This window comes from Sorex araneus, chromosome X (genome assembly GCF_027595985.1).
Source record: "Sorex araneus isolate mSorAra2 chromosome X, mSorAra2.pri, whole genome shotgun sequence".
NCBI classification, from domain to species: domain Eukaryota; kingdom Metazoa; phylum Chordata; class Mammalia; order Eulipotyphla; family Soricidae; genus Sorex; species Sorex araneus.
In genome coordinates this window covers 333318550-333341419 of record NC_073313.1, presented here as the reverse complement: position 1 = coordinate 333341419, position 22870 = coordinate 333318550, and the positions used below count along the sequence as shown (strand labels likewise).

Sequence of the window (22870 nt, the reverse complement as noted above, 5' to 3'; positions counted from 1 at the left end):
TCTCATAGTTCTGTACTGCAGCTCTGGGCATACATTAGCTGAACCCTTTGGAAGTCACAGGCTCTGTTAGTGACTCAAAGACCTGGGATATTGTTGGCATTTTCATTTTGCCCAAAAAGATTGTTTACTTTTTCTGGCTGAGGCAGATTATTGAGACTTTCCCTGCCTTGGCCTATGAGGCATTATACACACTGATTCTGAGGAATCATTTTCTAAGTGGACTAGATTTGAAGGTAGCCCAGTGATGAAAATTTTAAGATGGTTTTAGGTGATCTCCTGACAACTGAGAAGAAAAAAGAACTTTAGGACTCCTCTGTCAATACTTTCTCATACTACAACAGGCTTATTATTGTTGAAAGGGGTTAGTATTTGTTAGGGATCAAAGCCAGGGCATGCAATGCTCTGAGCTTGATGCCCAGACTGTCAGGCTTATACACTTCTTGCCCCACTCCTAGAGACAGCCATCTCTCCAAAGGGCCCAGACTTCTTTTTCCTTGGTGAGATGCTAGGAAAGAGGATCGTTAGGGTGGAGGGATGGTACAGTGGGTGAGCTGCTTGCCATGCACACAGTTGACCTGAATTCAAACCCCAACACCAGATATGGTCTCCAGAGCACTCACTGCCTGGAGTGATTCCCTGAGTATAGAGCCAAGAGTAAGTCCTGAACCTACTGGATGTGGTCCACAATTAAAAATTAAATATTAAAAAAAGGAGAAAAGAGGGGGCTGGAGCGATAGCACAGCGGGTAGGGCGTTTGCCTTGCACGCAGCCGACCCGGGTTCTAATCCCAGCATCCCATATGGTCCCCTGAGCACCGCCAGGGGTAATTCCTGAGTGAAGAGCCAGGAGTAACCCCTGTGCATCGCCGGGTGTGACCCAAAAACCAAAAAAAAAAAAAAAAGGAGAAAAGAGGTGTCATGTGTGGCCACTGCCATTGGGGTGTCGTTATTTCTTCAAGCGGAGAGATGAGTAATGTTTATGTGTATACCTTATTTTTTTTGTTTTGAAGTAAATGATCATTATACATGCATTAGGGGCCAGGTTACAAGGTGGGGAGAACAGCTGGAAGACTCATTGAACTGAAGCCCAGAGAATTGGGGTGAGTCCTTCCTGCTGCTACAGGACTGATGGGGGATGTAAGGTCTGCTCACTCTGCACCTGGGTCCAGATGCCCAAAGCTGGCCGTGAGAGTCTGGGCTTTGGCACCAGTGCCAGGCAGTCTCTCCTAACAGTGACCCAGGCAGCCCAATCACCCCCAGCTCTGCAGCGTCAGAGGAAAGCGTTTTCTCTAACAATTCCATAAAACCCAGTGTTGGGTGGCCAGCTGGGCCCTGAAACAGGAACGAGGGCAGGGACTACGGGTTACGTTGAGTCAGGCACAGAGTTTAGGCTCAGCCACAGCCCTCCTGGACAGACTGAGCACAAGGGAAGGCTGGTCTTGGTTCAAAGCCCAGGGGAGATGCTTGAAGGAGGGAGACCAGGAGGGAGACCAGTAGCTCCAGCCCCTGCTTGCAGGTCATTCATTGTTTCTCCTTCTCAGGATGGTTGGATAAAGCCACTGCCTAGAGCACAGTGGCACATTCTCTGATGTGAAAGGCTGTCAGGGTTGATTGACATGCACTGGGGTGTCTGCAGTAGCCAAATCACAGCTGTCTGGGGTCGTGGTTCTGAACCCTCTGCTAAGGGCAGGAAGATCCAACATGTGGGTTTCTGAATCCCTGGTAGTTTTGCTGTTGGTGTAAGGACCAGTAAGAAGGGCCAGTAAGTAATTTTCTGACCACGGCACAGAGGGTACACACCCCAAAGGGCTCCTCCTGAACAGCAGACACTTCCACACAGGAAATCCCACACAAAACTCAAGGGAGCTCTGGGCTTGGAACCCGGGAGGAGACCCACTGGGATTATTCCACCACAGAACTTTTGTCATGCCAACTGTGAGGGTCCTGAGGGGCCAGGGTGTCACCCAAGTTCCTCCTGTGACCTGCAGACTCCTGCCACCCTGACCCAGCCTTCTCCCTTGCCTGCCTCCTATGATGAAAGGGCCTGGGGCCAGAATTAAGTGCACAGTTGACAGGGCAGAGCTTCGAAGAAACTGTGACCTCTTCACAAGTGGCTGGGGGGAAGGAGTTTGTGACTGTGCAGAGCCTAGTTCTGGGGGGGCTCTGCTGGAGTGTGGGCCTTTGTCCGAGGGGAAAAGGAAGGTCAGGAACTCCAGGGAGGAGGGAGAAGTGAGGGCCTGGCCTGCAAAGCTGGGCAGGAGGACTGACTGACGCCAGGGAGCCCAGCCCAGGGGGAGGAGGGGCCCCTGGGTGCTTCTGTAGAGTCAGCAGGGGGCGGAGGCTGGGCTTCTGGGGGATCATAACCTGATCCCCAGCATATAAGCCTGGGGTACCTCTCGGGTTCCCTCCACTGGCCTGGTGGCAGGGAGCTGCGTTGAGGAGGAAGAACATGGAGAAGGACGGCACCCAGGCCCTCTTCTGCACAGATGCCCAGAGTGTCTCTCTGCACCCTCAAGGTGAGGAAGTGGGGGCCTCAGCCCACAACTGGGCTCTGACCTGCTTGTCCCCCAACCCTCTGCCATTTTCTCAGCCTCTCCTGGGCAGCCCAGGGCTCAGTTCCTGGCTAAATCAGCCTTCAGAAAAGGGCAGGTCAGCCAGTGTTTAGAGAGGAGACAGAAAAAGAAGGAAAGAAGTCAAGGGGGGGAAGAAGAGAACCAGAGGTAACGGGTGAACAGGCACCAGGGCTCCACCTATGCCAGCGACATGAGTGATGGATGTCACCCAAACAGATTCAACAGGACTGAAAACATGAGACCTGAGTGGCTACCACTGAATCTTAGTAATGTGCCTGTCAAGTAGACAGACGGGGGTGGAGTGAGGGTTGGGATGGGGAGGGAATCTGGGAAAACTGGAGTGAGGGAAGTAGATACTGGTGGAGGAATTGGTGTTGAATTATTGTCCGCCTAAAACTCAACTCTTAATAACTTTGTAAATCATAACTCTTTAATAAAAAAATTAAAAACCTTATGAGGCAGGTTAGGCCTGGAGAGCCTGGGGCATACCCCATTCCAGCACCCAGTGTCCCCTGGCCCTTTTCTTGGGACATGGCAAGCTAGCAGGACCACAGGCTGCCTTTGGATTGAGGGGCCCTTGCTCTAGAGACTCTGAGACCCTCCCCTGCTCTGTCCCTTTCTCTCTCCTTTCTTTCCTCATTCAGGCCACACTTGTCCTCTGCTCACGGCCCCGCTTGCTAACTCTCAGCTGTGGTCTCTGTTAACTGTTGGGTCACTGCCATGCCTCCCGCCCCCCACCCCCACCTCCTGCCCACTCTCCTGCAAAGGTTGGAGAACATTTGAAAGGATTCCCTTAAACTTCTCCACAGCAAGCAGGGCAAGTGTTCCAGGAGCCATGGGCTGGGGGCTGGAGCTCGAGCCCGCGGAGCTGACAGGTGTCACCCAGCATGTCCCTAGATGCTGCTTCTCCCTTACAGGGGAACTCCGAGCCTCCAGGATCCCGAGGGTGCTTCGGGCTACCCTGGCATTTATGATGGCCGCCCTCGCCTTGTTCTTTGTGGTTCTTTGTATTGTGGGTAAGTTTCTAGTTTGACCCAAACCCAATGACCTGCCCACCTTCCTCCTACAAGAAGGGTCAGATCCAGGCACAGTGGTTTGACCTTCAATCCCAGGCCCTAACCAGAAATTTCTCAGGAGCTGAAGAAACCACTGCTTCAGGGGGACTTCCTAAGCCAAGCTCCTTGAGGGTCCTTGGCTCCAAACTCTGACTGAAGTTTGGGGAAGGATCTGGAAGGGGGGCTCTGTTCCCTGGTTCAGGGCTGATCCTGGAATGGGGTGTCAGCTTTTCAGAACAGAAGACATGCCCCCGAGGCTCATGCCCAACTGCAAGACTCTCCAGAAGTGAACAGCACCAGGAAGGAAGTGGACAGTGAGTCGCCACAGTGGGGTATGGGGGTGGGTGGGAGTTGGGGATCTTGGCTGACCTTCAAGAGCTTCTCCCCTGATAGCCCCAGGCCCTGAAGAGGGTTCTACTTTCCTTACAGAAGAACTCTTTTATTTCTTTTTATGTAAAGAAGATTTTTTTAAAAAACTGCTTTATTGAGGTATAAGTGATATAATAAAACAGTTTTCGAGTGTACAATCTTCTTTTTCTCTTAAATATTTTTTTTGTTGAATCACAGTGAGATACACAGTTATAAGGTTGTTCATGATTGGGTTTCACTTATAAAATGTTCCAATACCCTTCCATTCACCAGTCTACATTTCCAACCACCAATGTCCACAGTTTCCCTCCCATCCTTCCCCTCCCCCCGCCTCTATAGCAGGTACTTTTCTTCCTCTCTTCCTCTCTCTCTCTCTCTCTCTCTCTCTCTCTCTCTCTCATCTCCCTCCTCTATGTTCTCTCTCCTTTGGACATTATGGTTTGCAATACAGCTACTGAAAGATAATCATGTATATCCCTTTACTCACTTTCAACACTCAGTTCTTGTCCCAGAGGAATCATTTCTAACTGGTATTGTCATACCGGTCCCTTATCGATCCTAACTGCTCTTTGCCTCCCCCACCCCACATACACACACACTTGTGGCAAGCTTTCAAACACAAATTGGAAGTCCTCCTGGCCCCTGTTTTACCTGACTTTGAATATTAGTCTCATACTATTTTTTCATATTCCACAAGTGAGTGCAGTTATTCTATATCTGTCTCTCCTTCTGACTCATTTCACTCAGCATGATACTCTCTATGTCCATCCATGTAGAAGGCATTTATGGCTTCATTTTTCCTAACAGCTGCATAGTATTTCATTGTGTAGATGTGCCATAATTTCTCTACCTAGTTGTCTGTTCTTGGATACTTGGGTTGTTTCCAGATTCTGGCTATTGTGAATAATGCTGCAATGAACAAAGAAGTGTAGATGGTGTTCCTGATGTGTGTTTTTTGGCCCCCAGAGTGTATTCCTAGAAGTAGTATTGCTGAGTCAAATGGGAGCTCAGTTTCTAGTTTTTTGAGAAATGTCAATAAGGTCATTCCTTACATACGTGTATACCCATGGTATCATCACTACAGTCATGATAGAGAACATATTGATCACTTATACCTCAAAGTTTACTTGTGTTTTTTTCTATCCCCCTCCCATTCCTTCATCCTCAGTCAATAACTGAACTACTGGCTAGACCATAGATTTCCAGGCTTTTCTAGAGTTTTAGATGCTATTTTTGGGGTATTGGGCGTGGGTCACACTTGGCAGTGTACAGGAGCTACTTCTTAGTTCACTGCTCAAGTATCATTCTAGGGAGTAATGTGGCACTGGGGATGGAGCCTGGCACAAAAGTGGAGTCAGCTACGTATAAGTCCAAGCCTTGCTCCCTTGGACTGTCTGCCCAGCCCCGGAGCTTCATATCAAAATGACATACATGTTGTATGTGCTCTTTCTTTTGTCCTTTCGAGTTGTGTCATTTGCAAGTATTTTCTCTCAGCTTATGGCTTGTCATTCTGTCAATAAGATTCTGTTCTTGAATCGAGACCCTGTTATTCAACCCCTGGTTCATGAATTGAGCAAATGGAATTAGTAGAACTGGGGGCAGCAGTTGCATCTAGTTTATCACGATGTCTTTTCTTTTCTTTTCTTTTCTTTTCTTTTCTTTTCTTTTCTTTTCTTTTCTTTTCTTTTCCTTTTCTTTTCTTTTCTTTTCTTTTCTTTTCTTTTCTTTCTTTCTTTCTTTTTTTTTTTTTTTTTGCTTTTTGGGTCACACCCGGCAATGCACAGGGGTTACTCCTGGCTCTGCACTCAGGAATTACCCCTGGCGGTGCTCAGGGGACCATCTGGGATGCTGGGAATTGAACCTGGGTCGGCTGTGTGCAAGGCAAACGCCCTACCCGCTGTGCTATCACTCCAGCCCCTATCTTTTCTTTTATGGAGAGTGTTTTCAGTCTCATCTTTGGAAACTTTACTGCTGAGATCACAAAGTTCTTTTTCTGGAAATCTTACAACTTAGGGCATTATATTTAGGTCTATGGTTTATTTTAAGTCAATTTTTGTGTACAGGTGAAAGTTATGAACCATATTTATTTTTTGATATACAAATATACAATTGTTCCTGCATCTCTTATTGAAAAGATGATGATTTTCTCCATGAATTACCTTATTTTTGTTGACAATTAGTTGTCCACAGACTTGTGGGCCTATGTAAATTCTCTGATCTATCCGACTGATCTGATTGATCTTTGTTTGTCTTTAAAGGCAGAACATTGGGCAGATTTCTTATCCCTCAGATGTTCACCTACCCTTAGCACAGTGGCCAAAGGCCCCACAGCCCCCCTACGTGGGAGGAGAAGAAAAGGAGTAGAAAGAGAGGGTTCCAGAGTTCTCCCGTCTACTTGGGTTCTCCTTCCTCTTCTTGAGGGGAGGCTGGAATCAGATTCTCAGGTCACGAGAGCCTGTTATTCAACCCCGGTTCATGAATTGAGCAAATGGAATTAGTAGAACTGGGGGCAGCAGCAGGTGGGTTTGGTGGAAAGGACTCTGCAGAGTTTCCCTGAGTGACCCTGATGACTGAGCCTTTCATTCAGGCCTCCCGTATCCTCCGACACCTCCATAGAACACCGGGCTTTATGGCAGAGCAGGTGGCAGCCCTTCAAAGGCCATTTCAACTCTAGGGTCTATGCTAGCCCTTTAGACTGAACAGGGTCTTCCCCCTCCTCCCCACAATGGGTCCCTATTTGGTTTTGTTTCTTCTTTATTTCTCCTGATGGATTTTTTCCTCTGTGTGTGGTCTACAGTTTTGAAGAAGTAACAGCAATGAATCAAGAGGTTTCTTGTTTGTTGTACAAATAAAGAACAAGACCATACATGGGCTTATTCATACCTAGATTCTTTTTTCATCATGACCTATCTGATGGTGATGTTTTTATAGCATTAAACCTCAGCAGCTCTAAATTATGTGATCAGTTACTTTCAAGTGCAGTTATGAATGACTATGGCAATTAATCCAAGGAGGCCTCCTTGTGGCCAAGTGTTTTAGCTCCTTCTACTATTTCACATGGAATAGCTACTGAGGCCCTTGAGGAAAAAAAATAGTATTTTTTTTTTTCCTCAAGAGGCCCAACTGCAGAGTTCAGCTATTGGTGGTGACAGGCAGGCTGGTTGTGGAGCCCTCAGGCTGTTTACCTTGGAAATTTGAAGAACATAGTGGCTGGTTCATAGCGCAAATGCTTTCCTATATAATGTGCCTCTGTGGCTACTTTCTCTACTTCCTCCCTCCAGATCCCTATTTTCACAGGCTGGCAGAATTGCAAGAGGCTGTCCAAAACCTTCAAGGCCATGTGGAAAATTCCAGCACCTGGAGTGTGGGGCTCCAGGAGTTGACTTGCAGAGTGGATAACATCAGTTCTCAGGTCCAGGTGTTCAGTGATCTGCTGGAAAACACCAGAGCTGAAGTCCAGAAGGTAAAAGACTGTCTAAGAGATGCTAATACCTTGAATCTACAGACCCAGGTGTTAAGGATTTCCCGAGATGGGACCAACAATCAAAAGTTAAAGGGGGATCTGGAAAAGGCTAATAGTTAGAATCCTCAGACTCATTTTTCTTTAAAAGCAGTTCAGAAAACACCAGTGTTGAACTATGCATGTTAAGGAGAGGCTTAGACACCATCAACACTGCTATTCAGGGGTTGGAGGCCGGGCTGGAAATGGCACATGCCCAAGCTCAGATGTCAAACAGTAGTTTAAAGAATGCTACTTTAGCATGGATCCGTGTTTTGAAAGGCAACGTGGATGGTGCTGATGCTCTAAGGGCTCAGAATCAGGATTTCAGCAGACATAGTAGGAGCCAGTGCTGAGATGAGAGGATAGAGGGAAGTCTGCAATAGAGAATTGCTTTGAACTCCAACACCCAGACCTTTATGAAAAGTAGCTTAACCAACACCAGCGCTGAGCTCCAGTTACTAAGGGGTCATTTGGCCAGGGCTACTGATGAGTTACCTGTTAAGAGTGATGGAGAATGGGGGCTGGAGCGATAGCACAGCGGGTAGGGCGTTTGTCTTGCACGCGGCCGACCCTGGTTCTAATCCCAGCATCCCATATGGTCCCCTGAGCACCGCCAGGGGTAATTCCTGAGTGAAGAGCCAGGAGTAACCCCTGTGCATCGCTGGGTGTGACCCAAAAACCAAAAAAAAAAAAAAAAAAGAGTGATGGAGAATGTCTCTGTCCAGTCCCAGAGCTCAAGCAGCCACCTGGAGCAGGCGGAGGCTCAGATCCAGGTGTTACAGAGAGAGGTGTCAGCCACAAATAACTTACTTTTCCAATTCCAGGCATTAAGTGATCAGTTGAAAAATGCCAAGAGAGAGATACAGACCCTAAAAGAAGAAATGAAGGAAGCTGTGGCCTTGAATTCCAAGATCCAAGTGTTACAGGGTGATTTGCAGAAGGCCAACGCTGAGATCCAGGGGTTGAAAGGGAATGTAGAAGAAACCAAAACTCTGGCTGCAAAAATCCAGGAGGGAAACCTTGGCCTGGTGGCCCTCCAGGAAGCCTTAGCATCACAGGAGCAGCAACAGCGGACACAAAGTAAGTGAGAGACGTGAAGGAAGGATGCTCTCAGGCGGGCAGGATCTCTTGTCCCTTTAACAGCCCACTGACTTTAGCTTCCTCCCCGTGGGAATAAGGATGGGACTGTGAGGGCCCAGACCCACCAAACAGACTCCATATAACTATACAGTGATGGGAGGTGGTGGGGTCTGGGGGGGGGGGTGGCTGAATAGGAGATGGCACAATCCCTGCTTGTCACGTAGTCAGAGTGAGAAAGGGACACTTGGATGATGAAAGGTGCAATGGAACAGCCTGTGCCGTGAAAGCAGAGAGACCGATTCCTGACTTCCTGGGGAAACAGGTGGTGTGATTCAATCAAGCTGCCTTCTCTGAGCTTCACCTTCTTCCTCTGTCCAGCAAGGACATCAAAATTGCCTTGAAGAGTTGGCAGACACAGAACATTTCACCTAGTACCCAGAATTAATGTGGACAACATAGTTTGAGGCTCAGTTATGCGGCATAGAGAGGAGGAATGTGGACCCAGAGGCTGGTGGAGCAGCCTTGCATGAAAGGCGTGTCTAGTGGTGTCAAAGGGGCTGCCCTAGCAGTGGCTCTAGGAACTGAGGGTGGGGAGGGCCAAAAGCGGGGCAAAGAAGGGAATCTACTGCATGTGTTTGTGTCAGGGGCCTGTGGGCAGAAATCTTGAAGGTGGCTGAGAAAAGATCAGAAGGTATTTGGCGATGGACCCAAGTGATAGTACAGTGGGTAGGATCTTTGCCTTGCATGTGGCTGACTCTGGTTTGATCCCCAGCATTCCATACAGTCCCCTGAGCACTGCCAGGAGTGATTCCCAAGTACAGAGACAGGAGTAACCCCTGAACATTGCCAGGTGTGACCAAAAAACCTAAAGCCAAAAAATGATATTTGGCTTTGAAGATATTCCGTGGGGCTGGACGTGTAACTCAGTAGTAGACTGCTTGCCTCACATGGGTGAGGCCCAGGGTTTGAGCTCTGGGACCTCAAACAACAGCTACTACAACTACAACAGAGATGGACTTTAAACTGAGTTCTGAGGGACTGTAAGGTGTGGTCCAGCACACTGGGAAAGAGTGGAGGGTTCACAGGAACAGAAGTTGTGAGACTTGCTTTTCCTTCTGGACTGGGGTAAGGAGGACAGGGGGCAGCGGCTTGGGGACTGGCTCTCAATTACTGCTTCATGCTTCAACCACCGTAACTGAAGTTGGTTTTTACCTTGCAATTTACACATACATGTTTCAGAAAGCAAAACTTTAATTTCACAAATGTGCTGATTTTCTAATCTGTTTTCTTTATTTTGGTGGAAGTTTCTCTCAAGCAAGTGCCACTTCTGGTGCTGTTTGGCTCCAACATTAGTGGGTGTCATCAGGGTCATACCAGTGATGCTCGGGGACCGTGAAGTGCTGGAAGTTGAACTTAAGGCCTGTGGATGAGGCAGCTATGATGGCCCTGCTTGAACTCTCTCCCCAGCCTTTTGGAATCTTTTGCCTCTTACCATGATTGTTTATTGTTCCTCTATATGGTGCCAAGAATTGAGTCAGGCCCTTGTACATGACTCTCTCTTTGTCTCCTACAATCTATTTTTTGTTGTTTTTCTTTTTGTGCTAAACCCAGCAGTGCTTGGGGCTTACTCCTGGCTCTGTGCTCAGGGGTCACTCCTGGTAGTGCTCAGGAGACCATGTGTGGGGCTGGGAATTGAACCATGGTCAGCCATATGCGATGCAAATTTCTTAACCCCTGGACTATGGCCCGATAATCTATTCCTAAAAAGAGACTTGGCACAACCCACTAATGAGTTAATGATTAAAGCTGAAAAAACAGAAAAACACTATACTAAAAAGTTAGATGTGGAGAGTCTTAGGATACACACAGAAGGTCTCTGACTTGGGTGCCAGCTTTCAGACAATAAGGAACTCTTGGGCCAGAGAGAGAGAGAGAGTGCAGCGGGTACTAGGAAGATGGCAGGAACAGAAGTGTGTGAACTGTCAGATGCTGGGGTGCTGGGGTGGGGGAAAAAGAGGTTAGTATAGCCTGAAAGCAGGAGATCTCAAAAGTGTTTTCTTGGTGGCATAGCTGAGTGTCCCCGAGTCACAGAGTCAGGGGTTCCGAGTTGCTCCCTTCCAGGCCATACCCCAGGCGCATACGCAGCAAACAGTCTTGTCACCTTCAGTGCACAGTCTCTGGAAGGGCCTGGGGGGCATCACTGTGCATGCACAACCATCCCCACTTCCCCCCAATCCTTGTTCCTCCTCTGTTTACTCCAGATCAACTTCTCCAACTGATACTACAAGGCTGGAAGATCTACAATGGAGCCTTGTATTACTTTTCTGAAGCCAAGAAAACTTGGCAGGATGCTGAGAATTTCTGTGTGTCCTGGGGAGCTCACCTGGCCTCGGTGACTTCTGAGGAAGAGCAGGTCAGAGCTAACTGCGGGCTTGGGGTGGTGCTTAAGGGGTGGTGGAGGGTCTGGGAATTTGGTGCGTCGGTCTCCCGAGAGGAGAGAGAGAGAGAGAGAGAGAGAGAGAGAGAGAGAGGGACAGAGACAGAGACAGAGATAGAGAGATATAGATAGATAGATAGATAGATAGATAGATAGATAGATAGATAGATAGATAGATATAGAGAGAGAGGGAGAGGGAGACAGAGATAGAGACAGAGGCAGAGATCACCCCCTCAGTCAGGAGGGAGCCAACATTTCCAGAACTCTGATGAGTGCCTAGTCCTGGAGGAAGAAGGACTTCTGTAGACCCTAGCCAAGAGGCCTGATAATGTCAATGGGGGGCTGAGGGGGGTGGGGTGGGAGACACCCCAAGAGCTGGCACTACCTCCCTGTCTCTTCCATCCCCTCTGCTCCAGCTCTCTACCTTGATTTTCACATCTGTTAATCCAAGGCTGTGGCATGCCCCCAAGCAGGAGGCCCAGGCTTCTCGGGAAGGCTAGATGCACACATGACTGCGTTTGAAAGCCAGCAGAGGCAGGAGAGTCCCAGATGACTCGTTTGGCAAAGGCCTTAGCAGAATTTTCTGCAGTTATTGACAAAAGAGCATGATAGGTTTAGTCCAATTCACCAGAATTGGTCAAATTCCCTTGCAGTTTTCCTGAAACCGTTCTCAAACATCTGATGAAGGATGTATTCTATTATCCAATCCATCTTAAATAAGCTGGGTCAGCTGTGTCTTTGCCTGCACTGCTTTGGAGGGGACCTGACTGCTGTGTCAGATCCAAGAGGGAGATGCCCTGGAAGATCCAAGAGGGGCTGGGGCTCCTACAGAGATGTGGGCTTGTTACCCCAGAACAGGGAGAAGACTGGACACTCCCCAAACACCTCTGCCCTGGCACAAGCATGGGACAACTGCTCTCACACAGGGTAGCACAGCATTGCTTTTCCCCACAGGCATTTCTGATCACAGTCATAAAGGACTCTTACCACTGGATCGGGCTCACAGACCAGGGCACGGAGGGCGTCTGGCACTGGACAGACAGAACCCCGTTCAATGATGCCCAGAGCAGAAAGTGAGTACTGTGGGTGCTGCCCGCAGGCACTGTCCCTGGCAGGCCTGGCTAGTCGTCTGGGGTGTCCCTCTCTCCGGGGTGTATCCCTGCTCAATGTTAGTGGCGGGAAGCGGGTGTCTGTGTGTGTTAGTGATCTGCTCATTTCTGTTTATGTCTGTGCGTGTATGTTAGTGGTGTGTATCTATGTGTCTATGTGTGTGTGTTAGTGGTGTGTGTCTGTGCCTGTGTTAGGTGTGTCTTTGTATGTGTGTCCATGTGTGCGTATGTTAGTTATGTGTGTCTGGGTGAATGGGTGTTTCTGTGTCTGTGCCTGTGTTAGTGGTGTGTGTCTGTATGAATGGTGTGTTTCTGTGTCTTTGTGCCTGAGTTAGGTGGGTGTGTGTGTATGTGTGTCCGTATGTGTGTGTATGTGTGTATCTGTGTGAATGGTTTGTGTCTATGTGTCTGTGTGTGTGTGTACACAGGGCATGGTTGTGATCTTCCTGGACCTTGTAGAGTGGTCAGGAGGGGCCCAGTCCTGGGACTGGCAGGCAGTATGAGAAAGGCAAAAACTCTACCTGATCTTTGAAGAGGGGCCCTCAGCAGGGGGAGGGGCCTTTTTTACTCTATTCTATGTAGTAGAATAGAGTCCTCTGGTGTGCAGGTTTTGGGAACCAAATCAGCCGGACAACTGGGAGCACGGGGAAGGGAGGACAGAAGACTGTGTGCACACGAAGCAGAAGTGGAATGACATATACTGCAATACCACCTACCAGTGGGTGTGTAAGAAGTCCGGTGGAGGGACTACACCAGGCCCCAGCTGAGAGACGCTGCCCACCCGCCCCTGTGCTGGGGCTCAGCCTCCTCCCCAGGTCACCGAGTCAGCCTGTGCATGCAGCTTGTTCTCAGGACCTTCCATTGGGCTTTTCGTATTCCCTGCTCATGTCTTCCAATGTGTTTCTCTCACATGATCCAGCATTAGCAATGGCTCCACAAGACAAGGGCTCACTGTACCTCGGAGTCCCCTCAGCACGCCAACAAGCCTGGTAGATCTGGGACCTCAATAAAGACATGTTGACTGGATGACCGCTTGGTGCTCATCTTTCATGCCACTGCATGCATCTCCCTGGTTTGATTCTCCTTCCTCAATATCTCTTCTGCCCCACAAACCTTTGTTTAAGAGATTTGCATCTAGGGATACTTGGTTTATCGCAGCAGCAGTGAGACACCTACTTGGGGAGTTGGCAGGGGTAAAAATTCCCTCCAGCCTAGGTGATCCCCACATTTCTTGGGCTGCAGATGGGACCGGGGATTTTCCCAGCCATTAAATTACCCATCACAGGAGTGTCTCTCCAGATTGCCCTGATGTCCTCTTCAGCCTGTTAACTCTGACACAGCCTGTTAACTCTGACAGCCTCATCTCTGCCTACAGCCTCTTCTTGGAGCCATATTTGGTCTTCTAAGGACACAGCTTCCTGCCTGTTCCACTTAGATTGAGAATTTCTTTAAAAATCACAGTGAGAAAAAAAAATCACAGTGAGATACACAGTTAAAAGATTGCTCATGGGGCTGGAGAGATAGCACAGCGGGTAGGGCGTTTGCCTTGCACTCGGCCGACCCGGGTTCAAATCCCAGCATCCCATATGGTCCCCTGAGCATGGCCAGGGGTAATTCCTGAGTGCAGAGCCAGGAGTAACCCCTGTGCATCGCCAGGTGTGACCCAAAAAGCAAAAAAAAAAAAAAAAGATTGCTCATGATTGGGCTTCAGTTCTGTAGTTCTATAGTGTTCTATAGTGTTCCAGCACCCGTCCTTTCACTAGTGTATATTTCCCACCACCAATATACACATGAGTACACTGGTGATAGGTGTGGTGTTGGAATTATGTGCATGAGAAACCATTATTAATAGCATTGAAATCCACAGAGTCTCAATGTTTTGAAAAAAAAGAATAGAAATCTGTTTTATTGTAGGATAACATTGGGTTTGTCCTTTCAGCCTTGCTGCAGAGAGCTTAGGTTTATCGAGTTATACCCATCACAGTGCTCCCGAGACACTCCCATTCCTTTGTTTATCTGTAAACTCTTCTCTGCACCCTCCTTCCCAACCAGTTAATCACCTTTTCCCTAATCAGATTCTGCTATCTTGTAAGATCAGATCTTTCTGTTTTTTAAATTTTTAAAATTTTATTGAATCACCGTGAGATAGTTACAAGCTTTCATGTTTGGGTTACAATCTCACAATGATCAAACACCCATCCCTCCACCAGTGCACATTCCCCACCACCAATGTCCCGGGTATATCCCCCCTTTCCCACCTCCCCTGCCTCTAAGGCAGACAATATTCCCCATACTCTCTCTCTACTTTTGGGCATTATAGCTTGCAACACAGACACTGAGAAGTCATCATGTTTGGTCCATTGTCTACTTTCAGCATGCATCTCCCATCCCAACTGGTTCTTCCAGCCATCATTTTCTTAGTGATCCCTTCCCTATTCCATCTGCCTTCTCCCCTCCACTCATGAAGCAGTCTTCCAGCTATGGGGCAATCCCCCTGGCCATTGTATCTACCGTCCTTGGGTGCAGCCTCATGTGATGCTACCCCACACTCCACAAATGAGTGCAGTCCCTCTATGTCTGTTCCTCTCCTTCTGACTCATTTCACTTAGCATGATACTCTCCATGTTTATCCATTTATAAGCAAATTTCATGACTTCATTTCTCCTAACAGCTGCATAGTATTCCATTGTGTAGATGTACCACAGTTTCTTTAACCAGTCATCTGTTTTAGGGCACTCGGGTTGTTTCCATATTTTGGCTATTGTGAACAGTGCTGCAATGAATATATAGGTACAGATGTCATTTCTACTGTGCTCTTTTGAAGATCAGATCCTTCTAAGGACTCTGAGTTTGTGTTGTAAGTTAGTGTCTTTTGCATAGTTTACCTTAAAGCAATGTCCTTTCTGTATGGACACAGGAAGACAGTTAATATTATGCTCTTGTAACTTGGGAGTTGATTGACTCCGAATAATATTTACTCCTGGGAATCTGCTTTCTCAACTCAGTTGCCCTTAGTTCCTAGCACCCCAAAAGCGGGGTCCCGATGAGGGACTGAAAGGACCCAGGGCAAGCTGTGAGCTACCCTGGCATCGAGATGGACCAGGCCAAAGCGCCACAATACTCAACTATAAGTTGAGGGCATTATCATAGACAAATGCTGTCATGATCCAAAAGTAATGACGAGATTAGGACCCTGCTGGGTTTAGGAAGATTAATCTGGCCTGAGGACTGTGGTCTGGAATATATAGTGAGATGTCCTCAGGAAGAACCAAACTTTAAGTTTATATCGCTTATTGTGCTCATACAGAATGACATTGCTAGAAAAATTAGAAGTAGATTTACTACAACTATGTAAGTGGATTACTGGTTGAGGAAAGAAGAAAGCGACATACCCTTGTTTGGATCCCACCCTTGAGCAGATCTCCTAGTAATCTCCTTAGATGAGATTTTGTCTTTGTTGATGTATTAATGTTCCGACCCACCTTTGGTTACCACTCTATGTGATTGCTGTATAAACTAAGACTGTAGGAGAAGCATGAGAGAACACAAAGAAGCACGGGAGAAGCAGCAGAACGGGAACAGAGATTGGAATAAACTGCAATTGACACCGACCAGCCTGGCACTTGTTCCTTCCTTCGCCTGCCCATCTCCATCAGCCTCCCTGAGGTGAGGGAAGCGGTGTGAGACTACCGAATGCAGGTGGTGGGAGAGATAGAGCCCTGCTGGCACCCTCTCTTTTGTGAACACACATTCTATCTTTTCCGATATCTTTGCTGTACAGGACTTAAAAAGCAAGACACTTTCCTTGCCTGTAGTCAACCTCAGTTTGATTCTTGGTATCACATAATAGTCCTCTGAGCACCACCAGGAGAAATCCCTGGACACTGAGCCAGAGAACCACCAAATATGGCCTACAAAGCCAACCAACCAGCCAATGAGTTGACCAAACTGAAAAGGAATGTGCAAGCTTGCTTCTGGATTCTTGGTTGCATTACAGTGAGGTAGCTTTTACCTTAAAAGTAGGAAACCACGTTGCTTTAACGTGGTATATTTTGTAGTATATTTTGTTATTCAGTAGGGCACTGTTCCTTTAACTCTTTTTTTTTTTATCACACCTGGCGTTTTCAGGGATTACTCCTGGCTCTGTAGTCAGAAATTACTCGTAGTGGTGCTCAAGGGACCATAAGAGATGCTGGGGATTAAACATGGGTCAGATAAGGCAAATGCCCTACCTGCTGGACTATCGCTCCAGCCCCCTTTTAACTCTTTAAAAAGAAAAGTTCACCTCACCTGTGTTAGTGAGGCAAGACAAGGTTTCTTGGTTGATGGGCTTCACTGAAGGTCATAAAACAGTTAGCTGGATGTTTATTTAATCTGTTAATTCCCTGGTGATAAACAACCCCTTGAAGGAATTCTCTAGCCTATATTTGAGGAATAAAAGCTCTGCTACCAGAAACCTCCAAGCCCGAAGAGCAACGTGCTGCTCTCTTTAGAGATTCTTTAAGAAAAAATTTTAAATTTCTCATATTTAACTTTGATATGTTGATCATGTGTCACACATTTCTAATAGTTTTTGATTTATAGTCTTTGTTTTTATAATGTTAATGCCTAAATGTTCTAAATATCTATGATCATGAAACTCCTTGAAAAACTTTACTTTTGTTATTGTTTTGGAACCATACTGGGCAGTGCTCAGGTGCTATTCCTGGATCTGTGCTCTGGGGACCGTATGTGGTGTCCAGGATTGAAGCAGGTTAGCTGTGTGCAAGGCCAGAAACTTACCTTTTCTTTAAAAAAAACTATTTCTCCGCCCCCAAATTTTATTTTTTATCCACGTTCATTGAATCATAGAATCTTTATTGTGTCTCTGCTTAGAGTACTAAACACTCTTATAGGTTTTTAGGGTCCACAGTGAACGAAATAGATAAAAATCCTCTTGCAGTTGGCACTCGAGTAGGGAGGAGAGAAAGTGGGGCCTATGAGCCCCTTCTCACAATCATGGGGTGAGGGGTAATCCAGTGCGACATGAAGCCTCGAGGTGGTGATATCTTGGGATAGCGGGTTACTGTTCATCCTCAGTCCAGCCAGCTATAGACTGTGGGCCAAGGCCACAAAGAGCAAACAGGGAGACTGTCCCCTGCTTGCACTATAGGGTTGGTCCTCATGCCCCGGCTGATCCTTTTCTATGCCAGAGAAGGCTCTGGAAATGGCAATATCCCTGAGACAGAGTCAGCACGGCAGACAGAGTGGAGCCATCCCCGGGGACAGACTGAGACTCTCAGCTGTTCTTTTGGGGGAAGTGGTCAGTGAGTCACCCTGGTGCCTGTCCTGCCTTGGAAGCCTGGACAGCTGTCACTCTTGGGGAACTTGGACTGGGACACAAAACTGCTAGCACATGGAGGGTGGGGGGGGCGTGCTTGGTGACACTCTGGTGCCCACCACCTTTACCCTTGGCTCAACGTGTCTGTCTTTCTGGGGATGAGGACCCAATCTGGGAGGCTGGGGTCCCCCCCACCTGGGACTGAGGGATAACCCTGAATCCCGCAGCGGTAAGCTGGCAGAGCCTTTCTGGCCGGCATGAAATGAACTCCTGTCGGTCTTCTCAGGGTAAGGAAATTTCTCCCATTCAAGGATGGGAGCTCATTCTGGAGAAGCATTTGGATGGAAGTCAGCAGTTTAGAGGAAAGGGTACACAGATTGATTGTTGACAACACTGAGGGGCTGCTCCTAGCAGTGCCCCAGCCCACCAAGCTCCAGAATACCCCCACTTGCTGCCTGGGTCCCTGTTCCTGCTATAGCACTCTCATAGGTAAGCACAAGGTGTTAAGCTGCACTTCCCTGGTTACCAGCAAACGCCGTGGCTCAGCTCCACCCAGAACCCACCACCATGGAGGCTGCTGAGCCCAGGGAGAATCATGGAAGAGGGAGGAGACCAGGCTGCTCGCGTGAGCTGGCATCACAGAGGGACTGGCCTGTGGGGCCTGAGGGGGGGGGAAGAGAGAGAGAGAGAGAGAGAGAGAGAGAGAGAGAGAGAGAGAGAGAGAGAGAGAGAGAGACTGTTCTTGGTTCCTCCTGAAGAACTGTGGATCAACACAGTCTCATCTGCCTCTCTCTAAGATATCCCCCAAACCCAGCTTTTGCTGCAATCCTGCCCTTCTTAGAACTAACCCTGAACTGGAGAGATAGTGCAGTGGGTAGGGCACTTGCCTTGCATGCAGCAGGCCTGGAATTCAATCCCCAGCACCACGTATGGTCCCCTGGACACAGTAGGGAGTGATTTCCCTGAGCACAGAGCTAGGAGCAAGCCCTGAGCACTGCCAAGTATGATCCCAGCCCCCCCTGCCCTGAGCACTGCCAAGTATGATCCCAGCCCCCCCCCAAAAAAAAGGAAAAATGAACTGACCAGGATACCTCACCCCTGCTCCATAGCCCCCATACCTCACCCTCTCAAGCTGACCCTGAGCATTTTCCAACATTTCCACTCTGGAGTCACAGAATAGCATGTCCTGCTTCAGTTTACCCTCACCCTGAGTGCAACTTCAGTTTATTGGGGCTCAAAACAGACCTCCACTTGGGTTCCTTGGGATTTGTGAAAGTCTATTTCTTTAGGGAGGGGGTATGCGCGACAGGGATTAAACTTGGGGTCTGCCACGTGCAGCCCTTGTACAATCTCTTCAGCCCCCAAAGGCTGTGTTTGAACTTTCATTTATCAAGTTCCCCTTTCATGAAATATTTTAGGCCTCTCCTTTTGGAGGCTAAATATGGATTAGAAAAGTTAACACATAGGACGGGCCTTGCAGAGCTGGCCCAATAAGTAGTAGCGGTATTGTCAACAGTCTGTTTGACTGTTCCAGGCAATGAGGAATGTTCCATTGTAGTCTCTGCTTTTCAGATGGTAAGAACAGGCTGGAGCGATAGCACAGCGGAAGGGCGTTCGCCTTTCATGTGGCCGACCCGTGTTCAATTCCTCCGCCCCTCTTGGAGAGCCTGGCAAGCTACCGAGAGTATCTCACCCGCACGGCAGAGCCTGGCAAGCTACCCGTGGCATATTGGATATGCCAAACACAGTAACAATAAGTTTCTCAATGAGAGATGTTACTGGTGCCCACTCGAACAAATCGATGAGCAACGGGATGACAGTGACAGTGACAGAAGAACAGGCTGGATATTACGACTGCTCCCTTGAGCCTCTCACCCCTTAACCTGAGGAGACTCGGAGTAGTCTGGGAGGCCTCGTCCACAAAACTCAGAGCTTCTGTGGCTCCTTTAGTGGAGCGTCCAGCTCTCACAGTGGCAAAAGCAGCAGCACAGACAAGAAGGATGTGAGGACATGACCTTCTACGGTCATTTCCAGGGAACACAGCCTCAGTTCCTCTTCTCTGTTCTTTGAGGGAAAAAGCACTTCTAATCTCTAGTAACCCTGCTGTGGTATGACCTCTGAAGAACCTCCGAAGAACCCCAGTTCACTGGACTTGAAGGAGGGAAGTTAATGTGGGGCTGGAGCAATAGTACAGCAGGCAGGGCATTTGCCTTGCACGTGGCTGACCAGGGTTCTATCCCGAGCATCTCATATGGTGCCCAGAGCACAGCCAGATGTATTGCTGAATGCAGAGTGTTGCCGGATGTGAGCCAAAAAGCCAAAATAAAAAGGGGGGCATGTTAATGTGAGGCTCACAGGATCTGGGGTTGGGGGCCTGGGCCCTGGGCCACACAGTCTAAAGAGAACTGTGACGGACTAAGCTAACCTGAGTTTTAGCTGTGGCTCTCCACTGAGCAGTATGACCTTGGCACACTCTGGCATGATATTCTCAGCTATATAATTGGAGAAATCTAATTCCTAGGAGACAAGAAGACAGCATAGCCAGTAAAGCACTTGCCTTGTACATGGCTGACCTGGGTTCAGGCACCCGGAGCAATCCCTCACACAGAGCCAAGAGTAAGGCCTGAGTCCCGCTGGGGATGGCCCAGCCACCTTGGAAGCAATAGTGTGGAATAAAAATGGGTTTATGAAAATGTGAATAATAATATGAAGTTTACTGGTTGATTGATTTTTTATAGAAATTCCAGGCAAGATTGGCTAGTCCCTTCAAAATTTTGATTTCTTTATGAAAAGCCATTCCTTGCCTTCCCTTATGCAAGCTTTAATAGCTTTCATGTGTTGACTGAGGTAAAGAGAGTGAGAGGGCGGCTCTCAGCCATGAGCTGGCCAGGGTGGCAGGGTCAGTGCAGTACCCAGGATGGCCGCTGAAAGAGGAGGCGCTCGTCTCCTCTGGGCCCGAGGGTACTGAGTGGGGTTCCTCAGGTAAACCTGTTATGCATCAGAGTGGAGGTCAGTTCTCTGCATCTTGGGGTGGAAGATGCTGTGGTCCAGCTCCCTTCCCATCCTCCAGGTGTCTTCCTACCTTCAAGGGCAAGGAAGTTTGAAGCTCAGTATCTTTGTACTTAGGAGTCTGGAAGTCAAAAATGATTTGATCAGAAGTACTTGTATGCGATTGAGCGCATGGAGGTGAGGCAGAGCTCACCTTCCTTTCCTCTGCCTGCCGTCTGCGGGTGGGCATGGCTATCCTCTGCATGTGCCCAGGGAAGGTTGGGTGGCAGCTGCAGGAGCAGTGGCTTCCTGCCCCCCCCCTCTGCCACCTGGCAGTATATTCCAGAACCCAAAGCTTCATTGCCCAGTGATGGTGGAAGCAACTCAATCCCAGACTTCAACCCCTGGGCATCTGCTTGGGACACCAAGGAGAGATCCTGAGCCTGCTCTGAACCTTGATGGGTGTGCACAGTCAGAAGCCTCGGCTGCTCCCAGGTTGATCCTTGCCAGGCACCAGGGATGGTGGAGATCTCTTACAGGACAGCCCCGGGAGCTGTGAGACCTGGGAGCAATGACAAAGGAGCAACATTGGGAAGGAGGGACTGTCAGGAAGAGAGATTCACTGCTGATTCCCACTTTCTACACTATTAGAAGAGGGAGCCTTTCTGGCCCCACGCGAGATCGACCCCGGAGGCAACTGAACCACTTCGGACACGAGCGGCGCCCCCAAAATGCCTCCAAACTGTGTGCTCGGAGCTTCTGGCCCAGGCGCTGCCGGCAGGGTATGGTCTTTTCTCTCTCAACTCTTTCTTTTTGAACGCAGCGAGGCAATAGCCGGTTTTTAGACTATACGGGAAGCCCGGGAAAGCCGATGGGCAGGACTTCCGGATCCGCCCTGCGCCGGCTGACATTTAAGCAGAGAGCCATGTGGGGACGCTCCTTTCCGGCCCCGCGCGAGATCGACCCCGGAGGCAATTGAACCACTTCGGACACGAGCGGCGCCCCCAAAATGCCTCCAAACTGTGTGCTCAGAGCTTCTGGCCCAGGCGCTGCCAGCGAGTGATGCAATTACCAAAATAATTTTCCCTGGGCTTCATATAGAAATCCAAAACCACGCGGTTTGGCAGGGCTTACCGTGGGGGGAAACTCCAAACAATAGTACTAAGTTTTTTGTTGAAGGGTAAAAGATTGTAGCGATAGAATTTTAGGCAGAATTTTCCCTGGACTTTATATAGAAACCCAAAACCGCGCGGCCGCGGCAGCCTAATGTCATCTAATCATCAGCAATATGAAATGGTTCCTTTGTAATGGGTTGGACTTTGGGGGGACCATAATAGGGTTAAAGTTTGTAGCGACGTGTAATTTCTGGCTGTACTTTCCCTGGACTTTATACAGAAATTCAAAGCCGCGAGGCCGCTGCCATGGCTGCGCAACCTATTGTCATTTAATCATCACCAATATGAAATGGTTCCTTCTTAATGGGTCGAACTTTGGTGGGAAATCCTAACAAGAATAGTAAGTCTTTTGCTGAAATATTGAAGGCTACCAAAGTGGTAGCCATCTCTATAGACTGAACTAAGCCATATCCCCATGCCGGCTGAGAAGAAATATCCTTTCTCGGGAAGAAACGCGGCGTGGCGTTAACCATAGTATGATTTCCATTAAGCTGACACGGACCTGGTGGCATGGGAATGGGATACAAGGGAATAAATTATTATGTACTTGGAACAGCGGGACGCTGGTGGAATCTTGAGCCGGGGCCGATACCAGCGTATTACTTTTGGTTCCAGAAACTGCTTGCAGACATTCTACCAGACTATCAACTAAGCCAGAGCCCCACGCCGGCTGATGACGAGAAATAACCATCTTTTTTGGTTTGTTTTCCCTTTGTCAGGGAGCGTGGTGATTACTAAACAGGCGTGATCTCGGTGGTGCGGGACGAGGGGGGAAAAGAATAGAAAAGTTATGAAACAAACAGCGGGACTTAATATCTCTACATTCTCAGCAATGGAGAGCCATCAAATGCTTCCTTGACAGTGGGACTGTCTTTTCTTTTTTTGGGGGAAACCCTAGCAACAATAGTGAGTTATGTGTTGAAACATGGACTGTAACCAAGATAAAGTGTAAACGAAGTGAAACTTATCACTTACAAGGGCGGGGACTGGGGGGGCGGGAGGGGGCGGGAGGTATAATGGGGTGGTTGGTGATGGAATATGGGCACGGGTGAAGGGAAAGGTGTTTGAGTATTGTATAACTGACATAATCCTGAGAACTATGTAACCCTCCACATGGTGATTCAATAAAATTTAAATTAAAAAAAAAAAAGAAGAGGGAGAAGTAAGTGCTTTTCTTCACTAGGCCCTTGTATTGTTAGCAGGCAGGAGTGGCATAATCATTGCCAGGTGTAACGCTTCAGCTCAGTGGTTTTCAACAGCTGG

The 22870-nt window shown here is 48.3% G+C and overlaps 1 protein-coding gene and 1 long non-coding RNA gene across 2 annotated transcripts; both read left to right on the top strand.

The window, feature by feature from the left end:
* The first annotated feature begins 2413 nt into the window (after positions 1–2413).
* Positions 2414–3940, top strand: LOC129399649 (uncharacterized). Its single transcript, XR_008627213.1, has 3 exons — positions 2414–2515; positions 3490–3588; positions 3855–3940. It is a non-coding gene; the product is annotated as an uncharacterized LOC129399649 (long non-coding RNA).
* Positions 3941–7222: 3282 nt separating this feature from the next.
* On the top strand, positions 7223–13086 carry LOC101553079 (C-type lectin domain family 4 member F). Its single transcript, XM_055121337.1, has 5 exons — positions 7223–7459; positions 8323–8578; positions 10840–10991; positions 11970–12088; positions 12732–13086. The coding sequence occupies exons 1-5, from the start codon at positions 7223–7225 to the stop codon at positions 12889–12891; spliced, it is 924 nt and encodes a 307-aa protein (XP_054977312.1). The 3' UTR covers positions 12892–13086.
* Positions 13087–22870: the final 9784 nt, after the last annotated feature.

Bases quoted from the DNA above. Each gene is read 5' to 3' on its own strand.
- LOC101553079 (XM_055121337.1), top strand. From the start codon at position 7,223: ATGCTTTCCTATATAATGTGCCTCTGTGGCTACTTTCTCTACTTCCTC. The intron at 7,460-8,322 runs GTAAAAGACTGT...TTCCAATTCCAG, and splicing joins CCAGAGCTGAAGTCCAGAAG to GCATTAAGTGATCAGTTGAA. The intron at 12,089-12,731 runs GTGAGTACTGTG...TCTGGTGTGCAG, and splicing joins AATGATGCCCAGAGCAGAAA to GTTTTGGGAACCAAATCAGC.